At 48.3% G+C, this 18,692-nt stretch overlaps 1 protein-coding gene across 4 annotated transcripts in view; it reads right to left on the bottom strand.

The window, feature by feature from the left end:
- Positions 1 to 1,609: 1,609 nt before the first annotated feature.
- AK8 (adenylate kinase 8) overlaps positions 1,610 to 18,692 on the bottom strand; it is a 220,771-nt gene continuing 203,688 nt past the window's right edge. For all 4 annotated transcript variants that reach the window (XM_073637850.1, XM_073637851.1, XM_073637848.1 and 1 more), the window contains 2 exons: positions 2,219 to 2,299; positions 1,610 to 2,053 (listed from right to left, as the gene is read on the bottom strand). In XM_073637850.1, the coding sequence (XP_073493951.1) occupies positions 1,798 to 2,053; positions 2,219 to 2,299 (337 nt within the window). In that variant the 3' untranslated portion in view covers positions 1,610 to 1,797. The remainder of the gene's footprint in view (positions 2,054 to 2,218; positions 2,300 to 18,692) is intronic.

The raw sequence follows: 18,692 nt of genomic DNA, 5'->3' as shown, positions 1-18,692 counted from the left end.
GCTGCTACTCCGTATCTCCTCCATGCTTTATACTGCAGCTGGGCTTGCTGTGATTACTGCAGCTTGTGCTTCTGTGAGCATCCAGGTGGAGCAGAGAGCGGGTTTGTTCGGGATAATTAAATGAATGGCGATTGATCGCAGTGCTGCGGAGGGAGCGTAGAACAAGTGTATTTGCATGTTGTGCTCTCTCACTCGCTGATTAGGCTGAGCCTGCGACAGCCCCGGAGGGAGGCGACCTCTGACCGCGGGCTAGGAGCGGAGCACTTCTCAGTGCATGTGAATGAGCTGCGATCCGCCACCCGCCCCTCCCTGTACCGCGAGGTATCCGACGAGCCACTGGAGAAGAACTAATATAATGGGGATGTGAAGAGAGCGCCGAGCAGAATGCTAATCACATCTACAGGTACCAGCCACATCAGCAGACAGCTACTGCTCACTGGCATCTGCCAGATCAGAGCCGGCAGTCAGTGAGGGGATACAGACCCCTGTAGGTATATACATTCCTTGATCACAAGCGTACACTGATATATAATCACTGCAAGAACGGAACCAGACACTGGATCATAGGAGTCACAGAACAGAAATATGCTGCTGTATCTAAGCCGTCTGCTGAGCTGTGTATCTAATCCTATCCTGTGTGATACTGTCTGCTGAGCTGTGTATCTAATCCTATCCTGTGTGATACTGTCTGCTGAGCCGTGTATCTAATCCTATCCTGTGTGATACTGTCTGTTGAGCAGTGTATCTAATCCTATCCTGTGTGATACTGTCTGTTGAGCTGTGTAGCTAATCCTCAGATAAGAAGGATTTGTGGATAATCTGCTCTGCTGGTATCCCATGTAATAAATCCAACTCCAGATGGAAAGTACATGCGGTCTTCATGTATTCAGTCAACACGTTTTGAAGTACTACAGACTTCATCAGGACAAGAAAAGCCTTGTCCTGCCTTCTGTCCTGATGAAGAAGTCTGCAGGTAGTACTTCGAAACACGTTGACTGAATGCAGAAAGACCGCATGTACTTTCCATCTGGAGTTGGATTTATTATATGGGATACCAGCAGAGCAGATTATCCACACATCCTTCTTATGTGTTTTCCTGGGCTGATGACCCATTGGACCCGCAGCAGCTGGATTTATAAGTGATTGAAATGTTCCATGTACAGAACTAAATCAGGCTAGTATAACCTTATTTAAACACCTTTATCTCCCTTTCATGAAACCCTATTGCGCTGTCTTTTTTCTTCTAGTTTTATTCATGTATCTAATCCGATCATGTGTGATACTGTGCTGAGCTGTGTATCTAATCCTATCCTGTGTGATACTGTCTGCTGAGCTGTGTATCTAATCCTATCCTGTGTGATACTGTCTGCTGAGCTGTGTATCTAATCCTATTCTGTGCTATACTGTCTGCCGAGCTGTGTATCTAATCCTATATGTGACACTGTCGGCTGTATGTAATCCTATAATGAGTGATACTGCCTATATCACTCGAGAGCTGTGTATCTGTGCTGTTGGCCAATGTATCTAAGCTGATAGCGCTGAGGTTCAGATGCTGAGTACTGCTTTCTCATAACTTGGGGTTTCTGTGTGGGGAAATGACAGGCAGAGCAGGAGGATCAGCTTTCCTTTATTTCTGCTACCACGCTCAGCGCTCGCAGGTATCAGAGCAGGAGCGTGCTCCGGTGTGTCTGCGCCGCTCCAGTGCCACGAGGCTCTGGTGTGTGTGCGCCGCTCCGGTGGCGCGAGGCCCCGTCAGCTAATATATGTGAGCGGCCAGGTGGCGCGTGCTTAGAGCGATTAGGGAGAAGCGAGCTCCCCGGGGACGCGCTGTGGACGGGGTCTGACAACGCAGCTCTCGATGAACTCCCAGACGGTGTGCGGGTCTTGGTCAGCATTAACGTGAATGACATCTTGATAAAACTCCTCCAGGTCCTCGGCGCTGGCGTGATACATGTCTAACCTCGCCTGAACCTTCTGCTCCGAGTCCGCCGGCTTCTGCTGCAGACGCTCATGCACCTCCACGCGGGGGGCCGGCCTGTACAGACTGTGATACCTGGGAGATGAGAGAGCAGAAGTCAGAGCCGGAATCCATCACTTCTGATAATTCAGCATCCGCTAGTCCAGCACTGCAGTAATGAATTGTGTAGGCACCCTGCAGTCAGGAGCTTTAGGCTGCCTGTGCCAGACTCTGGGACCACCATGGTCGCTGGACACCCACCTCTCCCCTGACATGGGATCGGTCATACGTAGAGACAGGCGCTCTATGGCCACATCATCTGGGATGTCCAGGAAGAAGATCCTACCGGAAGAGAGCGAGAGGGGTCAGAAAATGTGCACATTGTATGCAGAGAATATAGACTTTTCGATACTCCAGACTATCTGATAATCTGGCACCTTTCACATCTCACGGAAGAAAGCATTACACTATAGACACATGTATACTGCCGGTATATATGCCACCTATGGCGGATGATGGGTGTGATTGTGCTGGGTCAGTCCTTATCCTCTAAGCTGAGACGCTGGCGGTCACTATAAAGGACTGGGCTACCACTTTGTGCTCTATTTTCTGACTGGCTGGAAGATCGTTGTTTGCTGTCACTGAATGGAAATCTGATTCAAGGACTGAAAACCCATCCAGACCTATTCCTGCTCACACACCTAAAGGGGCTTGTTACAATGTGTCAGTCCTGGACAGAACATACAACAGCGCTGCTGTCTGTTTAACATGGAGAATAGCCATTGCTGATACATTGTAACAAACTGCAGCTCTGTGAACAAGACTCATTCATTTCTAATCTACACGTTATCAATGCTTCTATTCACTGACAGCAAGCACAGTTCTTGAAAAGTTGCAGAACATTTCATTATTTAGTGATTACACTATAGCTGGATGAGACCTTTAAATGAAAGCAGGTGGGATAATGTGGGTGGAAGCGCGGTTGCCTGCTGCGCTGGGTCATGGGCTATGCTGACAGACCTTCCCAGGATGTGGAGAATAGGAGTAGTAGTAGCAAGATCTGCTACCAGTATCCAGTCCATTAGGGGCAGATGTGCAATGCTCTGCAGCTGGTAACGACCGTCCGACACAGATAACACCTGACTGGTCGGCGTGCCGCACGTTGGACCCCCCACGATCTGATATTGATGACCTATCCTGAGGATAAATTACCCTTTAATAACAACCTTCAATATAACACATAAAAATGCAGAAATCACATTGATCGTCGCCTCTGGCGCTGACAGGAAGGGGCGGCGTTACATCTGCGTCCCATGGAATCTGATGTCTCATTTACCAGCGTTTTATAAAATATCTCGTCCGTTTAACATTAGGATGAATTAGGATTTCCCACCAGGTAAAAGGAAAAAAAACATTTAAAGAAAAAAATTCCGTAACCGCAGCGACAATCGTGTATGTAAATGTAACTTTAAAATTTAAAAAAAAGGAAAAACGTCCTGAATATTTAATGCGGGATTGTCAGAAAACAGAAATAATAACGACTATCCTGAGCGATTAGAATTAATATTAATGCGGCGAGTAATGAAATATTCATGGGGACAGAGTGGGGAGGAATCGGGGGCGGCGGTGGCGGAGGAACGGGTTGGGGGGGTAATGGAACGAGATTTAATATACATCGGGCCCTGTTTACTGCCTGGCTTGATGTTTAAAGATAGTTTGACAGGACGCGGCGGGAAGCTGTCACTCATCCTTTGAATCCGCGGACGGGGGCAACCGGCAGCCGGTGACAGCGCGCAGATTGAGTTTCCGACACAGATGTATAAAAAAATAAATAATAATAAAAAAAATAATATCCCCCCCCCCTCTTTTTTCAAAATTTTTCTTTTCCCTCATTTCATAGCCCGAGGCTGACAGTGCGAGTGCGCTCCTTCCATCTCCCCTTCCATCAGCTGAAATTAAGGAATTAATGAGCGCGATATCGACTTTACAGCGGGCCCTAGGAATGTTTACGACTTATTAAATTATAATGCGGCCGGCTGTATAATTTATCAGCCAATTAAAGGAAGTGTTAGTTGATTTGATGGAATGAGGACCTACAAAATGCATTTAACTAATAGAGAACTGTGGGCTTCCTTGCCACGGGCTCTGAGCGTCTTGGATTACGCGGCTAATTGCTTGACTTTATGGCGCTGTCACCGATAGCCATGCATATTTCATCGTCTCCAAATACTTCAATTGTGCGTCTTCGTGTTGCTGCTGTAATATGTAGAAGCTCGGCCAAACTTCGGTGTAGTTAAAGTGCTCTTCCCACAAAGGGCCGTCTGCTGCGGGGCAGGAGGGTGCGAGGCGGAGGAGAGCGGGACGATCCGATGTGCGGAGTCCTCCTACCTTCATTATACCGGAGGGGTAACACAAAGCCACAGTGTTAAATGTCACCAGGCAATTACATGATTAAAAGGCAGCAGCATACCACAGTCTTTTGTCTTACATCTCACTGACACTCGCTGCGCCAGAGATGGGGGGAATGGCGGGAGTTTTACAGAGGATCAATTATTAACCCCTAAGGAGGAGGTCAGGCCCAAAGGAGATTATTACAGCAAATTAGCTACAAAGCATCATTAATAGGTATAGTATAGAATACCGCCCCCTCTGTACAAGAATATAGCTACTATAATACTTCCTTCTATGTACAAGAATATAACTACTATAATACTGCCCCCTCTGTACAAGAATATAGCAACTATAATACTTCCTCCTATGTACAAGAATATAACTACTATAATACTGCCCCCTATGTACAAGAATATAACTGCTATAATACTGCTCCTGTGTACAAGAATATAACTGCTATAATACTGCCCCCTATGTACAAGAATATAACTACTATAATACTGCTCCTATGTACAAGAATATAACTACTATAATACTGCTCCCTATGTACAATAATATAACTACTATAACACTGCCTCCTATGTACAAGAATATAACTACTATAATACTGCCCCCTATGTACAAGAATATAACTAGTATAATACTGCTCCCTATGTACAAGAATATAACTACTGTAATACTGCTCCTATGTACAAGAATATAACTACTATAATACTGCCCCCTATGTACAAGAATATAACTAGTATAATACTGCTCCCTATGTACAAGAATATAACTACTGTAATACTGCTCCTATGTACAAGAATATAACTACTATAATACTGCCCCCTATGTACAAGAATATAACTAGTATAATACTGCTCCCAATGTACAAGAATATAACTACTGTAATACTGCTCCTATGTACAAGAATATAACTACTATAATACTGCTCCTATGTACAAGAATATAACTACTATAATACTGCCCCCTATGTACAAGAATATAACTAGTATAATACTGCTCCCTATGTACAAGAATATAACTACTATAATACTGCCCCCTATGTACAAGAATATAACTACTATAATACTGCCTCTATGTACAAGAATATAACTACTATAATACTGCTCCTATGTACAAGAATATAACTACTATAATACTGCTCCTATGCACAAGAATATAACTACTATAATACTGCTCCCTATGTACAAGAATATAACTACTATAATACTGCTCCCTATGTACAAGAATATAATTACTATAATACTGCCCCTATGTACAAGAATATAACTACTATAATACTGCTCCCTATGTACAAGAATATAGCTACTATAATACTTCCTCCTATGTACAAGAATATAACTACTATAATACTGCCCCCTATGTACAAGAATATAACTGCTATAATACTGCTCCTGTGTACAAGAATATAACTGCTATAATACTGCCCCCTATGTACAAGAATATAACTACTATAATACTGCTCCTATGTACAAGAATATAACTACTATAACACTGCCTCCTATGTACAAGAATATAACTACTATAATACTGCCCCCTATGTACAAGAATATAACTAGTATAATACTGCTCCCTATGTACAAGAATATAACTACTGTAATACTGCTCCTATGTACAAGAATATAACTACTATAATACTGCTCCTATGTACAAGAATATAACTACTATAATACTGCTCCTATGCACAAGAATATAACTACTATAATACTGCTCCCTATGTACAAGAATATAACTACTATAATACTGCTCCCTATGTACAAGAATATAATTACTATAATACTGCCCCTATGTACAAGAATATAACTACTATAATACTGCTCCCTATGTACAAGAATATAGCTACTATAATACTTCCTCCTATGTACAAGAATATAACTACTATAATACTGCCCCCTATGTACAAGAATATAACTGCTATAATACTGCTCCTGTGTACAAGAATATAACTGCTATAATACTGCCCCCTATGTACAAGAATATAACTACTATAATACTGCTCCTATGTACAAGAATATAACTACTATAACACTGCCTCCTATGTACAAGAATATAACTACTATAATACTGCCCCCTATGTACAAGAATATAACTAGTATAATACTGCTCCCTATGTACAAGAATATAACTACTGTAATACTGCTCCTATGTACAAGAATATAACTACTATAATACTGCTCCTATGTACAAGAATATTACTATAATACTGCCCCCTATGTACAAGAATATAACTAGTATAATACTGCTCCCTATGTACAAGAATATAACTACTATAATACTGCCCCCTATGTACAAGAATATAACTACTATAATACTGCCTCTATGTACAAGAATATAACTACTATAATACTGCTCCTATGTACAAGAATATAACTACTATAATACTGCTCCCTATGCACAAGAATATAACTACTATAATACTGCTCCTATGTACAAGAATATAACTACTATAATACTGCTCCTATGCACAAGAATATAACTACTATAATACTGCTCCCTATGTACAAGAATATAACTACTATAATACTGCTCCCTATGTACAAGAATATAATTACTATAATACTGCCCCTATGTACAAGAATATAACTACTATAATACTGCTCCCTATGTACAAGAATATAACTACTATAATACTGCTTCCTATGTACAAAAATATAACTACTATAATACTGCTCCTATGTACAAGAATATAACTACTATAATACTACCCTGTGTATGAGACTATAACTCCTGTGATACCACCCCAGTGGCCCGGACTGCAGTTTTCTCTTTTCCGTTACTCGCCCCTTATGAATAACGCAGTACTCCTGGCAGGATGGATTTTTCTTGTATGTTTCTGTCGGCGCTTGGGATCCGATCCCGCTATAAATACGCATTGGAAGATGAGACCTGTTTGCATTAGCCATAGATTGACAAGCAGCCGCGCTCGTCCTTTGGCCCGCTCACAAACAGCTGCTCACCCCTCGGCGCAGTAAGACTAGATTAGGAGAGCGTCCGTCCCTTTATAATTAATTACCGGCTACAATTAGCACAGTTATCTCAGCTTTCATTAAGAGCAGATAAAGGGGGGCTCTAGGAGGGGTGAGTGCATTATAGAGCGGTCTGACACGGCGGGTAACGAGATAGCCGTTAATTAATAAGAACTGTCAGGTGAACGGTCTCGTCTCCAGTCATCGCTATCCTTTCCGTAATGAAATCCCGCTATCTGTCCCTGTGTCCGCCCTGGAGCTACTAAGTCAATTAACTTAATGCTATGCAAATGAACCGGTTCCCCTCGTTATTAGCTCCGAGCCGAGGATGGTTAATAGTATAATTGGCCCTTCAGCGGGGTAATTAGACATGACTTTTTCCATTAGACTTACAAGCCTAATTATTGTGGATGGGAACGAGGGGACGTCTCCTGGAGCGCTGCGCGGCGAGGGGCAGCTGGCTATGGCAAATATAGACAAAACTATGGGGTCACTCCGCCAGGGAGGGAGACATAGGCCGCTCGCTGGAAATCCGGCATTGGAGGGACACTGCATGAATGATGTCACTTTCCAGTGGTTCACAAGCCAATATTTGGGACGGTTTGGCAGGGACCTGGAAAATAATCTACAGATAAATAATGAAAGGAGAAGGATCCCCAGCAGCACAGAGTATTTAAGTCAGCTCATGTGATGATGTTGGTGTAGACAGGGTTGAACAATGACAGGGGCTCTATCACGGGCAGGCAAACAAATGGGATATTACAGACAGACAGTGGGGGAGACTGAGTCCCAGTAGCACAGAGTATTTCAGGACGGAGCATACTGATCTGCCCGCTCGTGGAATGGTGTACGTGAGGATGAGTGCAGGTGACGGGAACGGTCATGATTTGTAGTCCGGCTTTAAAACCAACAAAGTTCCACACATGGAATCCTGAAAATTGCTATCGGTTGTTTAACTCATATAACATATGCACATATTCTCTTCTCAAATAGGACACTAGTCCCCCAAGAAAAGACCTGAAGCGAGTATTTCAACCTTAAAATCAATACTTTATTAACATATATTAAAAATTAGATAAAACAGATCACAGTGCTTCACGAATACGAATGGGCAAATATTTGTATAAATCCTACTGATACTCGAGGTATATTATTTTCTGGTTTGCAACATAAAGTTCGCAATTGTAACCTCTTGCTGTCCCCACATAATAAGATAAATTTATGCAATGATAATCACTATTACTTATGACATATTACTGTCCCCACATAATAAAATAATTTGTGCAGTGGTGATCACTATTAGTCAATGTGATATAACGTAAAAATTCAAATGCTGTTGAATACTCAAATTAAGGGACTACCACTGTTAGGGTTATGAACCCATGGGGAGGTGTCCTAAAGGGATAAAGCATGGAAACCAATTGTCCGCAACGAAGCAGCGCAAAAGTGAAACCAAAAACTAAAGGGAACTGAAATACCTGGATCAGTGTAATAATACTGTCGCCCGTCCGTGACCCCGACGTACGTTTCGAATATTCTTCTTCAGGGAGTTCGGCTTTAAAACCAGTGGGAAGTTAGAGGTACACCTAGTGGGCGGAGCAGTGCAGAGTGTTTCAGCAGAGTAGTGTGCTGACATGTCATGTGACCATGTTAGTGAAGACAGATGCAGGCGACAGGGACTGTGCTATGAGGAAGTTAGAGACACATAGTGTAAGAAATAGAGTCCCAGCAGCGCAAAGTATTTCAGGAGAGGTGTGCTAATCTTTGTGGATGGGAACAGGGACTGTTTCAGGATGTGATGAATTAAACAGAGACATGTAGGAGATCACATATTCAGAATTACATTGTGGGCGGAGTAGTGACTAAGCAGCACAGAGCATTTCAGGAGTAACTTATCCATGAATGTGCCTCAGTTCCTTTGAAGTGAGATAAAAGCAGCCAATCAGGAGCCAGCTAGACGATGCGGCCACTTCCTGTCTCAATCAAGCGATCAGTGCTGGAGAAGTCGGACAGGAGAGATCCTACACTGTCAGGGCATCCAGGGGCCACATGGATGAGACTGGCACCCTATAATCCAGCAAGCTACAATATGGCAGCCAGCACTCGACAAAGAGTTTCCGCAGCTTTTCTGATCCTTCCAAACTTCAGAGTAATATGATGCAGGTCGTCTGCCACCATCCTGCCGCCTCTGGGCATCATCTCTCCGGAGAGCGCCCTGCTATATAATATATGACCATGTAATCATGTGAGTGTACGGTCGGGGCATGGCGTCCTGGGGGCACAGCGTCCTGGGGGCACAGAATATGGAGGTTTATCTCTATTTGCCCCAAGTCAAAGAAAAATTGCTCTATTAAAGTTTAGTGGCCCAGATTTCAGGAGGAAAATGAATGCGGAGGCTCCGCTGTGCGAGTACAGATCTCAGCAGGTAGATGATGGAGGGAAGCGTCTGCAGCGGGCGCCGTACTGTGGGCAGCTGCCCACATCCTGTCATGTAGGCATCATCGACCATAAGAGGGCAAATGGGCCGCAACGCGTTCCCAGTCCAAAAGATTTCTGTTACTCCATACCCATCATGAAAGACGGATGTTGCTAAGCTGGAGTCAATGGACATAGGCGTGGTCTAATGGAGAAGAACTGCACTGTAAAGCAGAGGGAAAATTAAATGGCAGCCTTAGCAGCTGATAAGGAGTCAGTCTGAACAAGCAGAGCTGCAGTGTAAGGCCACGTTCACAGGTTCAGTATTTGGTCAGTATTTTACCTCAGTATTTGTAAGCCAAAACCAGGAGTGGAACAATCAGAGGAAAAAAGTAATAGAAACACATCACCACTTCTGTATTTATCACCCACTCCTGGTTTTGGGTTACAAATACTGATGTAAAATACTGACGAAATACTGAACGTGTGAACATGGCCTAAAGCAGAGCCACAGCCATAGCAACACCGCTAAACTGAAGTTACGGATTGTAGCAGTATCCTATTGGAAGAGTGCTGCAGTGTAAAGAATGGGGGAAAACAATAAAACAGCCTGAATAACTGACAAGAAATCAATCTGAACAAGCAAGGCTGCAGTGTAAAGCAGAGCCACAGCCATAGCAACACCGCTGAGCTGGAGTTACTGATTATAGACGTGCCCTAATGGAGCAGTGTAGAGAATTGAGGAAATACTCTGATCATAGCTGTGCCCTGATGGAGCATAACAGAAGTATAAAGCATGGAGGAAATACTCTTCTCATAGCTTTGCATTAATAATATATAGGAAAGGACAAAGAGCAGGGAGGTCTGAATATGGCAGTTGACCAAGTTGTAAAGTAACCACAAGTCCCAGCGGGGCTAGCACAGCATGCTGAGACTTGTGGTGTATCTATATGCAGCGGTAGAGCTCGGGCCATTTCCTCGTGATGAGATGAGGCAGCCATGATGGGTTTTCGACCCGTGCTCATGTTGATTTGACCTCTCCGGACCGGCCGTGTACTGCAGGTTACGCGGCTTTGTGCGGTGTCCCCTCTAGTAATTGCAGCGTCCGCTCTGCAGCCTCTGACGAGCGCTCCTGCTCCCCGGCCTCCCTCCAGGGGCCCTCACGCCGCGCGCTCGAAAACATTTATTCTACTTTGTCAATACCAATTTCGAGGGTAAATATGTCTTGAAGCTGCGCCTGAGCCGAGAAATGGGGTTATTATTAGGGGCGCTGCAGATGGCTTCAGCTATGGAAATAGTCAGATGAGTGATACCAGACTGCCCACCGCAATACCAGGCCTGGCAGATGCTGGCATTCCATTCTGGGCCTTGTAGTGCACCCCGTGATGTTCCTGGACCATAACATTATTTATGGTCGCACTGATGGGTCCAACCAAAGTTCTGGATGGGGCTCCTGGGCACAATAAGTGAGGGCCCTTACTTATAGCGTAATAGTACCACACAGTGCCCATGTAATATAATAGTACAGCACAGTGCCCATATAGTGTAATAGTACCACACAGTGCCCATGTAATATAATAGTACTGCACAGTGCCCATATAGTGTAATAGTACCACACAGTGCCCATGTAATATAATAGTACCACACAGTGCCCATGTAATATAATAGTACCACACAGTGCCCATATAGTGTAATTGTACCGCACAGTGCCATGTAATATAATAGTACCACACAGTGCCCGTATGGTGTAATAGGACCACGCAGTACCCGTATGGTGTAATAGGACCACGCAGTGCCCGTATGGTGTAATAGGACTACGCAGTACCCCTATGGTGTAATAGGACCACGCAGTACCCCTATGGTGTAATAGGACCATGCAGTGCCGGTATGGTGTAATAGGACCACGCAGTGCCCGTATGGTGTAATAGGACCACGCAGTGCCCGTATGCTGTAATAGGACCACGCAGTGCCCGTATGCTGTAATAGGACCACGCAGTGCCCGTATGCTGTAATAGGACCACGCAGTGCCGGTATGGTGTAATAGGACCACGCAGTGCCCGTATGGTGTAATAGGACCACGCAGTGCCCGTATGGTGTAATAGGACCACGCAGTGCCCGTATGCTGTAATAGGACCACGCAGTGCCCGTATGCTGTAATAGGACCATGCAGTGCCGGTATGGTGTAATAGGACCACGCAGTGCCCGGATGGTGTAATAGTGGTCCAAATTAAATAAAAAAGCGGTCTATAGGGTGCTAAACAAATGAACACTAGAGGTGAAAAATTTTTTAGGGCAAAAAAATAAATTTAATGAGCCCTTCCATTCTCACACTAACACCGGAGTTGTGCACGGGTGCACAACTCCAACAGGTGAGTGGCCTTTTGGCTGTTTCCGTCACATCTACCTATCAGGTCCTTCACATAGCTTTTTCTCCCTTTCTCTTCCGTATGGTGTAATAGGCCCACACAGTGCCCGCATGGTGTAATAGTCCCACACAGTGCCCGTATGGTGTAATAGGACCACACAGTGCCTGTATGGTGTAATAGGACCACACAGTGCCTGTATGGTGTAATAGGACCACACAGTGCCCGCATGGTGTAATAGGCTCACACAGAGCCCGCATGGTGTAATAGGCCCACACAGTGCCCGTATGGTGTAATAGGACCACGCAGTGCCCATATAGTGTAATAAGCCCACACAGTGCTCAGGTGTGAATGGGGAGCAGGTGTGTTACATTAGGTGTTGTGCTCTCACACTCTCTCATACTGGTCACTGGAAGTTCAACATGGCTCCTCATGGCAAAGAACTCTCAAAAGATCTGAAAAAAAGATTTGTTGCTCTATGTAAAGATCGCCGAGGCTGTAAGAAGATTGCCAACACCCTGAACCTGAGCTGCAGCACGGTGCCCAAGACCATACAGCGGTGTAACAAGACAGGCTCCACTCAGAACTGGCCGCACCATGGATGACCAAGGGAGTTGAGAGACGTAGAAGTGCTGCCAGCATTGCTTCAGAGGTTACAGGGGTGAGGGGTCAGCCTGTCAGTGCTAAGACCATACACATTGCTGAAGAGGTTACAGGGGTGGGGGTCAGCCTGTCAGTGCTCAGACCATACATATTGCTGCAGAGGTTACAGGGATGAGGGGTCAGCCTGTCAGTGATCAGACCATACACATTGCTGCAGAGGTTACAGGGGTGGGGGTCAGCCTGTCAGTGCTCAGACCATACACATTGCTGCAGAGGTTACAGGGGTGAGGGGTCAGCCTGTCAGTGCTAAGACCATACACATTGCTGCAGAGGTTACAGGGGTGGGGGTCAGCCTGTCAGTGCTCAGACCATACACATTGCTGCAGAGGTTACAGGGGTGGGGGGTCAGCCTGTCAGTGCTAAGACCATACACATTGCTGCAGAGGTTACAGGGGTGGGGGTCAGCCTGTCAGTGCTCAGACCATACACATTGCTGAAGAGGTTACCGGTGGGGGGGGGGGGGTCAGCCTGTCAGTGCTCAGACCATACACATTGCTGCAGAGGTTACAGGGGTGGGGGGTCAGCCTGTCAGTGCTAAGACCATACACATTGCTGCAGAGGTTACAGGGGTGGGGGTCAGCCTGTCAGTGCTCAGACCATACACATTGCTGAAGAGGTTACCGGTGGGGGGGGGGGGGGGGTCAGCCTGTCAGTCCTCAGACCATACACATTGCTGCAGAGGTTACAGGGGTGGGGGGGGGTCAGCCTGTCAGTGCTCAGACCATACACATTGCTGCAGAGGTTACAGGGGTGGGGGGTCAGCCTGTCAGTGCTAAGACCATACACATTGCTGCAGAGGTTACAGGGGTGAGGGGTCAGCCTGTCAGTGCTCAGACCATACACATTGCTGCAGAGGTTACAGGGGTGGGGGGTCAGCCTGTCAGTGCTAAGACCATACACATTGCTGCAGAGGTTACAGGGGTGAGGGGTCAGCCTGTCAGTGCTCAGACCATACACATTGCTGCAGAGGTTACAGGGGTGAGGGGTCAGCCTGTCAGAGCTCAGACCATACACATTGCTGCAGAGGTTACAGGGGTGGGGGGTCAGCCTGTCAGTGCTCAGACCATACACATTGCTGCAGAGGTTACAGGGGGGGGGGGTCAGCCTGTCAGTGCTCAGACCATACACATTGCTGCAGAGGTTACAGGGGTGGGGGGTCCGCCTGTCAGTGCTCAGACCATACACATTGCTGCAGAGGTTACAGGGGGGGGTCAGCCTGTCAGTGCTCAGACCATACACATTGCTGCAGAGGTTGCAGGGGTGGGGGGGTCAGCCTGTCAATGATCAGACCATACACATTGCTTCAGAGGTTACAGGGGTGAGGGGTCAGCCTGTCAGTGCTCAGACCATACACATTGCTGCAGAGGTTACAGGGGTGGGGGGTCAGCCTGTCAGTGCTCAGACCATACACATTGCTGCAGAGGTTACAGGGGTGGGGGGTCAGCCTGTCAGTCCTCAGACCATACACATTGCTGCAGAGGTTACGGGGGGGGGGGGGGTCAGCCTGTCAGTGCTCAGACCATACACATTGCTGCAGAGGTTACAGGGGTGGGGGGCAGCCTGTCAGTGATCAGACCATACACATTGCTTCAGAGGTTACAGGGGTGGGGGGGGTCAGCCTGGCAGTGCTCAGACCATACACATTGCTGCAGAGGTTACAGGGGTGGGGGGTCAGCCTGTCAGTGATCAGACCATACACATTGCTGCAGAGGTTACAGGGGTGAGGGGTCAACCTGTCAGTGCTCAGACCATACACATTGCTGCAGAGGTTACAGGGGTGAGGGGTCAGCCTGTCAGTGATCAGACCATACACATTGCTGCAGAGGTTACAGGGGTGAGGGGTCAGCCTGTCAGTCCTCAGACCATACACATTGCTGCAGAGGTTACAGGGGTGGGGGGGTCAGCCTGTCAGTCCTCAGACCATACACATTGCTGCAGAGGTTACAGGGGTGAGGGGTCAGCCTGTCAGTGATCAGACCATACACATTGCTTCAGAGGTTACAGGGGTGGGGGGGGGGTCAGCCTGGCAGTGATCAGACCATACACATTGCTGCAGAGGTTACAGGGGTGAGGGGTCAGCCTGTCAGTGCTCAGACCATACACATTGCTGCAGAGGTTACAGGGGTGGGGGGTCAGCCTGGCAGTGATCAGACCATACACATTGCTGCAGAGGTTACAGGGGTGAGGGGTCAGCCTGTCAGTGATCAGACCATACACATTGCTTCAGAGGTTACAGGGGTGAGGGGTCAGCCTGTCAGTGCTCAGACCATACACATTGCTGCAGAGGTTACAGGGGTGAGGGGTCAGCCTGTCAGTGCTCAGACCATACACATTGCTGCAGAGGTTACAGGGATGGGGGTCAGCCTGTCAGTGATCAGACCATACACATTGCTGCAGAGGTTACAGGGGTGAGGGGTCAGCCTGTCAGTGATCAGACCATACACATTGCTGCAGAGGTTACAGGGGTGAGGGGTCAGCCTGTCAGTGATCAGACCATACACATTGCTGCAGAGGTTACAGGGGTGGGGGTCAGCCTGTCAGTGCTCAGACCATACACATTGCTGCAGAGGTTACAGGGGTGGGGGGGTCAGCCTGTCAGTCCTCAGACCATACACATTGCTGCAGAGGTTACAGGGGTGGGGGTCAGCCTGTCAGTCCTCAGACCATACACATTGCTGCAGAGGTTACAGGGGTGAGGGGTCAGCCTGTCAGTGCTAAGACCATACACATTGCTGAAGAGGTTACAGGGGTGGGGGTCAGCCTGTCAGTGCTCAGACCATACACATTGCTGCAGAGGTTACAGGGGTGAGGGGTCAGCCTGTCAGTGCTAAGACCATACACATTGCTGCAGAGGTTACAGGGGTGGGGGTCAGCCTGTCAGTGCTCAGACCATACACATTGCTGCAGAGGTTACAGGGGTGGGGGTCAGCCTGTCAGTGCTCAGACCATACACATTGCTGCAGAGGTTACAGGGGTGGGGGGGTCAGCCTGTCAGTGCTAAGACCATACACATTGCTGCAGAGGTTACAGGGGTGGGGGTCAGCCTGTCAGTGCTCAGACCATACACATTGCTGAAGAGGTTACCGGTGGGGGGGGGGGGGGTCAGCCTGTCAGTGCTCAGACCATACACATTGCTGCAGAGGTTACAGGGGTGGGGGGTCAGCCTGTCAGTGCCAAGACCATACACATTGCTGCAGAGGTTACAGGGGTGAGGGGTCAGCCTGTCAGTGCTCAGACCATACACATTGCTGCAGAGGTTACAGGGGTGAGGGGTCAGCCTGTCAGAGCTCAGACCATACACATTGCTGCAGAGGTTACAGGGGTGGGGGGTCAGCCTGTCAGTGCTCAGACCATACACATTGCTGCAGAGGTTACAGGGGGGGGGGTCAGCCTGTCAGTGCTCAGACCATACACATTGCTGCAGAGGTTACAGGGGTGGGGGGTCCGCCTGTCAGTGCTCAGACCATACACATTGCTGCAGAGGTTACAGGGGGGGTCAGCCTGTCAGTGCTCAGACCATACACATTGCTGCAGAGGTTACAGGGGTGGGGGGGTCAGCCTGTCAGTGCTCAGACCATACACATTGCTGCAGAGGTTACAGGGGTGGGGGGTCAGCCTGTCAGTGCTCAGACCATACACATTGCTGCAGAGGTTACAGGGGTGGGGGGCAGCCTGTCAGTGATCAGACCATACACATTGCTTCAGAGGTTACAGGGGTGGGGGGGGTCAGCCTGGCAGTGCTCAGACCATACACATTGCTGCAGAGGTTACAGGGGTGGGGGGTCAGCCTGTCAGTGATCAGACCATACACATTGCTGCAGAGGTTACAGGGGTGAGGGGTCAACCTGTCAGTGCTCAGACCATACACATTGCTGCAGAGGTTACAGGGGTGAGGGGTCAGCCTGTCAGTGATCAGACCATACACATTGCTGCAGAGGTTACAGGGGTGAGGGGTCAGCCTGTCAGTCCTCAGACCATACACATTGCTGCAGAGGTTACAGGGGTGGGGGGGTCAGCCTGTCAGTCCTCAGACCATACACATTGCTGCAGAGGTTACAGGGGTGAGGGGTCAGCCTGTCAGTGATCAGACCATACACATTGCTTCAGAGGTTACAGGGGTGGGGGGGGGGTCAGCCTGGCAGTGATCAGACCATACACATTGCTGCAGAGGTTACAGGGGTGAGGGGTCAGCCTGTCAGTGATCAGACCATACACATTGCTTCAGAGGTTACAGGGGTGAGGGGTCAGCCTGTCAGTGCTCAGACCATACACATTGCTGCAGAGGTTACAGGGGTGGGGGGGGTCAGCCTGGCAGTGATCAGACCATACACATTGCTGCAGAGGTTACAGGGGTGAGGGGTCAGCCTGTCAGTGATCAGACCATACACATTGCTTCAGAGGTTACAGGGGTGAGGGGTCAGCCTGTCAGTGCTCAGACCATACACATTGCTGCAGAGGTTACAGGGGTGAGGGGTCAGCCTGTCAGTGCTCAGACCATACACATTGCTGCAGAGGTTACAGGGATGGGGGTCAGCCTGTCAGTGATCAGACCATACACATTGCTGCAGAGGTTACAGGGGTGAGGGGTCAGCCTGTCAGTGATCAGACCATACACATTGCTGCAGAGGTTACAGGGGTGAGGGGTCAGCCTGTCAGTGATCAGACCATACACATTGCTGCAGAGGTTACAGGGGTGGGGGTCAGCCTGTCAGTGCTCAGACCATACATATTGCTGCAGAGGTTACAGGGGTGGGGGGGTCAGCCTGTCAGTCCTCAGACCATACACATTGCTGCAGAGGTTACAGGGGTGGGGGTCAGCCTGTCAGTCCTCAGACCATACACATTGCTGCAGAGGTTACAGGGGTGAGGGGTCAGCCTGTCAGTGCTCAGACCATACACATTGCTGCAGAGGTTACAGGGGTGAGGGGTCAGCCTGTCAGTGCTAAGACCATACACATTGCTGCAGAGGTTACAGGGGTGGGGGTCAGCCTGTCAGTGCTCAGACCATACACATTGCTGCAGAGGTTACAGGGGTGGGGGGTCAGCCTGTCAGTGCTAAGACCATACACATTGCTGCAGAGGTTACAGGGGTGGGGGTCAGCCTGTCAGTGCTCAGACCATACACATTGCTGAAGAGGTTACCGGTGGGGGGGGGGGGGGGGTCAGCCTGTCAGTGCTCAGACCATACACATTGCTGCAGAGGTTACAGGGGTGGGGGGTCAGCCTGTCAGTGCTAAGACCATACACATTGCTGCAGAGGTTACAGGGGTGGGGGTCAGCCTGTCAGTGCTCAGACCATACACATTGCTGAAGAGGTTACCGGTGGGGGGGGGGGGGGGTCAGCCTGTCAGTGCTCAGACCATACACATTGCTGCAGAGGTTACAGGGGTGGGGGGTCAGCCTGTCAGTGCTAAGACCATACACATTGCTGCAGAGGTTACAGGGGTGAGGGGTCAGCCTGTCAGTGCTCAGACCATACACATTGCTGCAGAGGTTACAGGGGTGAGGGGTCAGCCTGTCAGAGCTCAGACCATACACATTGCTGCAGAGGTTACAGGGGTGGGGGGTCAGCCTGTCAGTGCTCAGACCATACACATTGCTGCAGAGGTTACAGGGGGGGGGGGGTCAGCCTGTCAGTGCTCAGACCATACACATTGCTGCAGAGGTTACAGGGGTGGGGGGTCCGCCTGTCAGTGCTCAGACCATACACATTGCTGCAGAGGTTACAGGGGTGGGGGGTCCGCCTGTCAGTGCTCAGACCATACACATTGCTGCAGAGGTTACAGGGGGGGGTCAGCCTGTCAGTGCTCAGACCATACACATTGCTGCAGAGGTTACAGGGGTGGGGGGGTCAGCCTGTCAATGATCAGACCATACACATTGCTTCAGAGGTTACAGGGGTGAGGGGTCAGCCTGTCAGTGCTCAGACCATAC

The sequence above is a fragment of the Phyllobates terribilis genome, unplaced genomic scaffold (genome assembly GCF_046119375.1).
Source record: "Phyllobates terribilis strain yellow unplaced genomic scaffold, ASM4611937v1 Scaffold_7__3_contigs__length_470593459, whole genome shotgun sequence".
Lineage (NCBI taxonomy): Eukaryota > Metazoa > Chordata > Amphibia > Anura > Dendrobatidae > Phyllobates > Phyllobates terribilis.
This window is presented reverse-complemented; position numbering and strand designations above follow the sequence as displayed.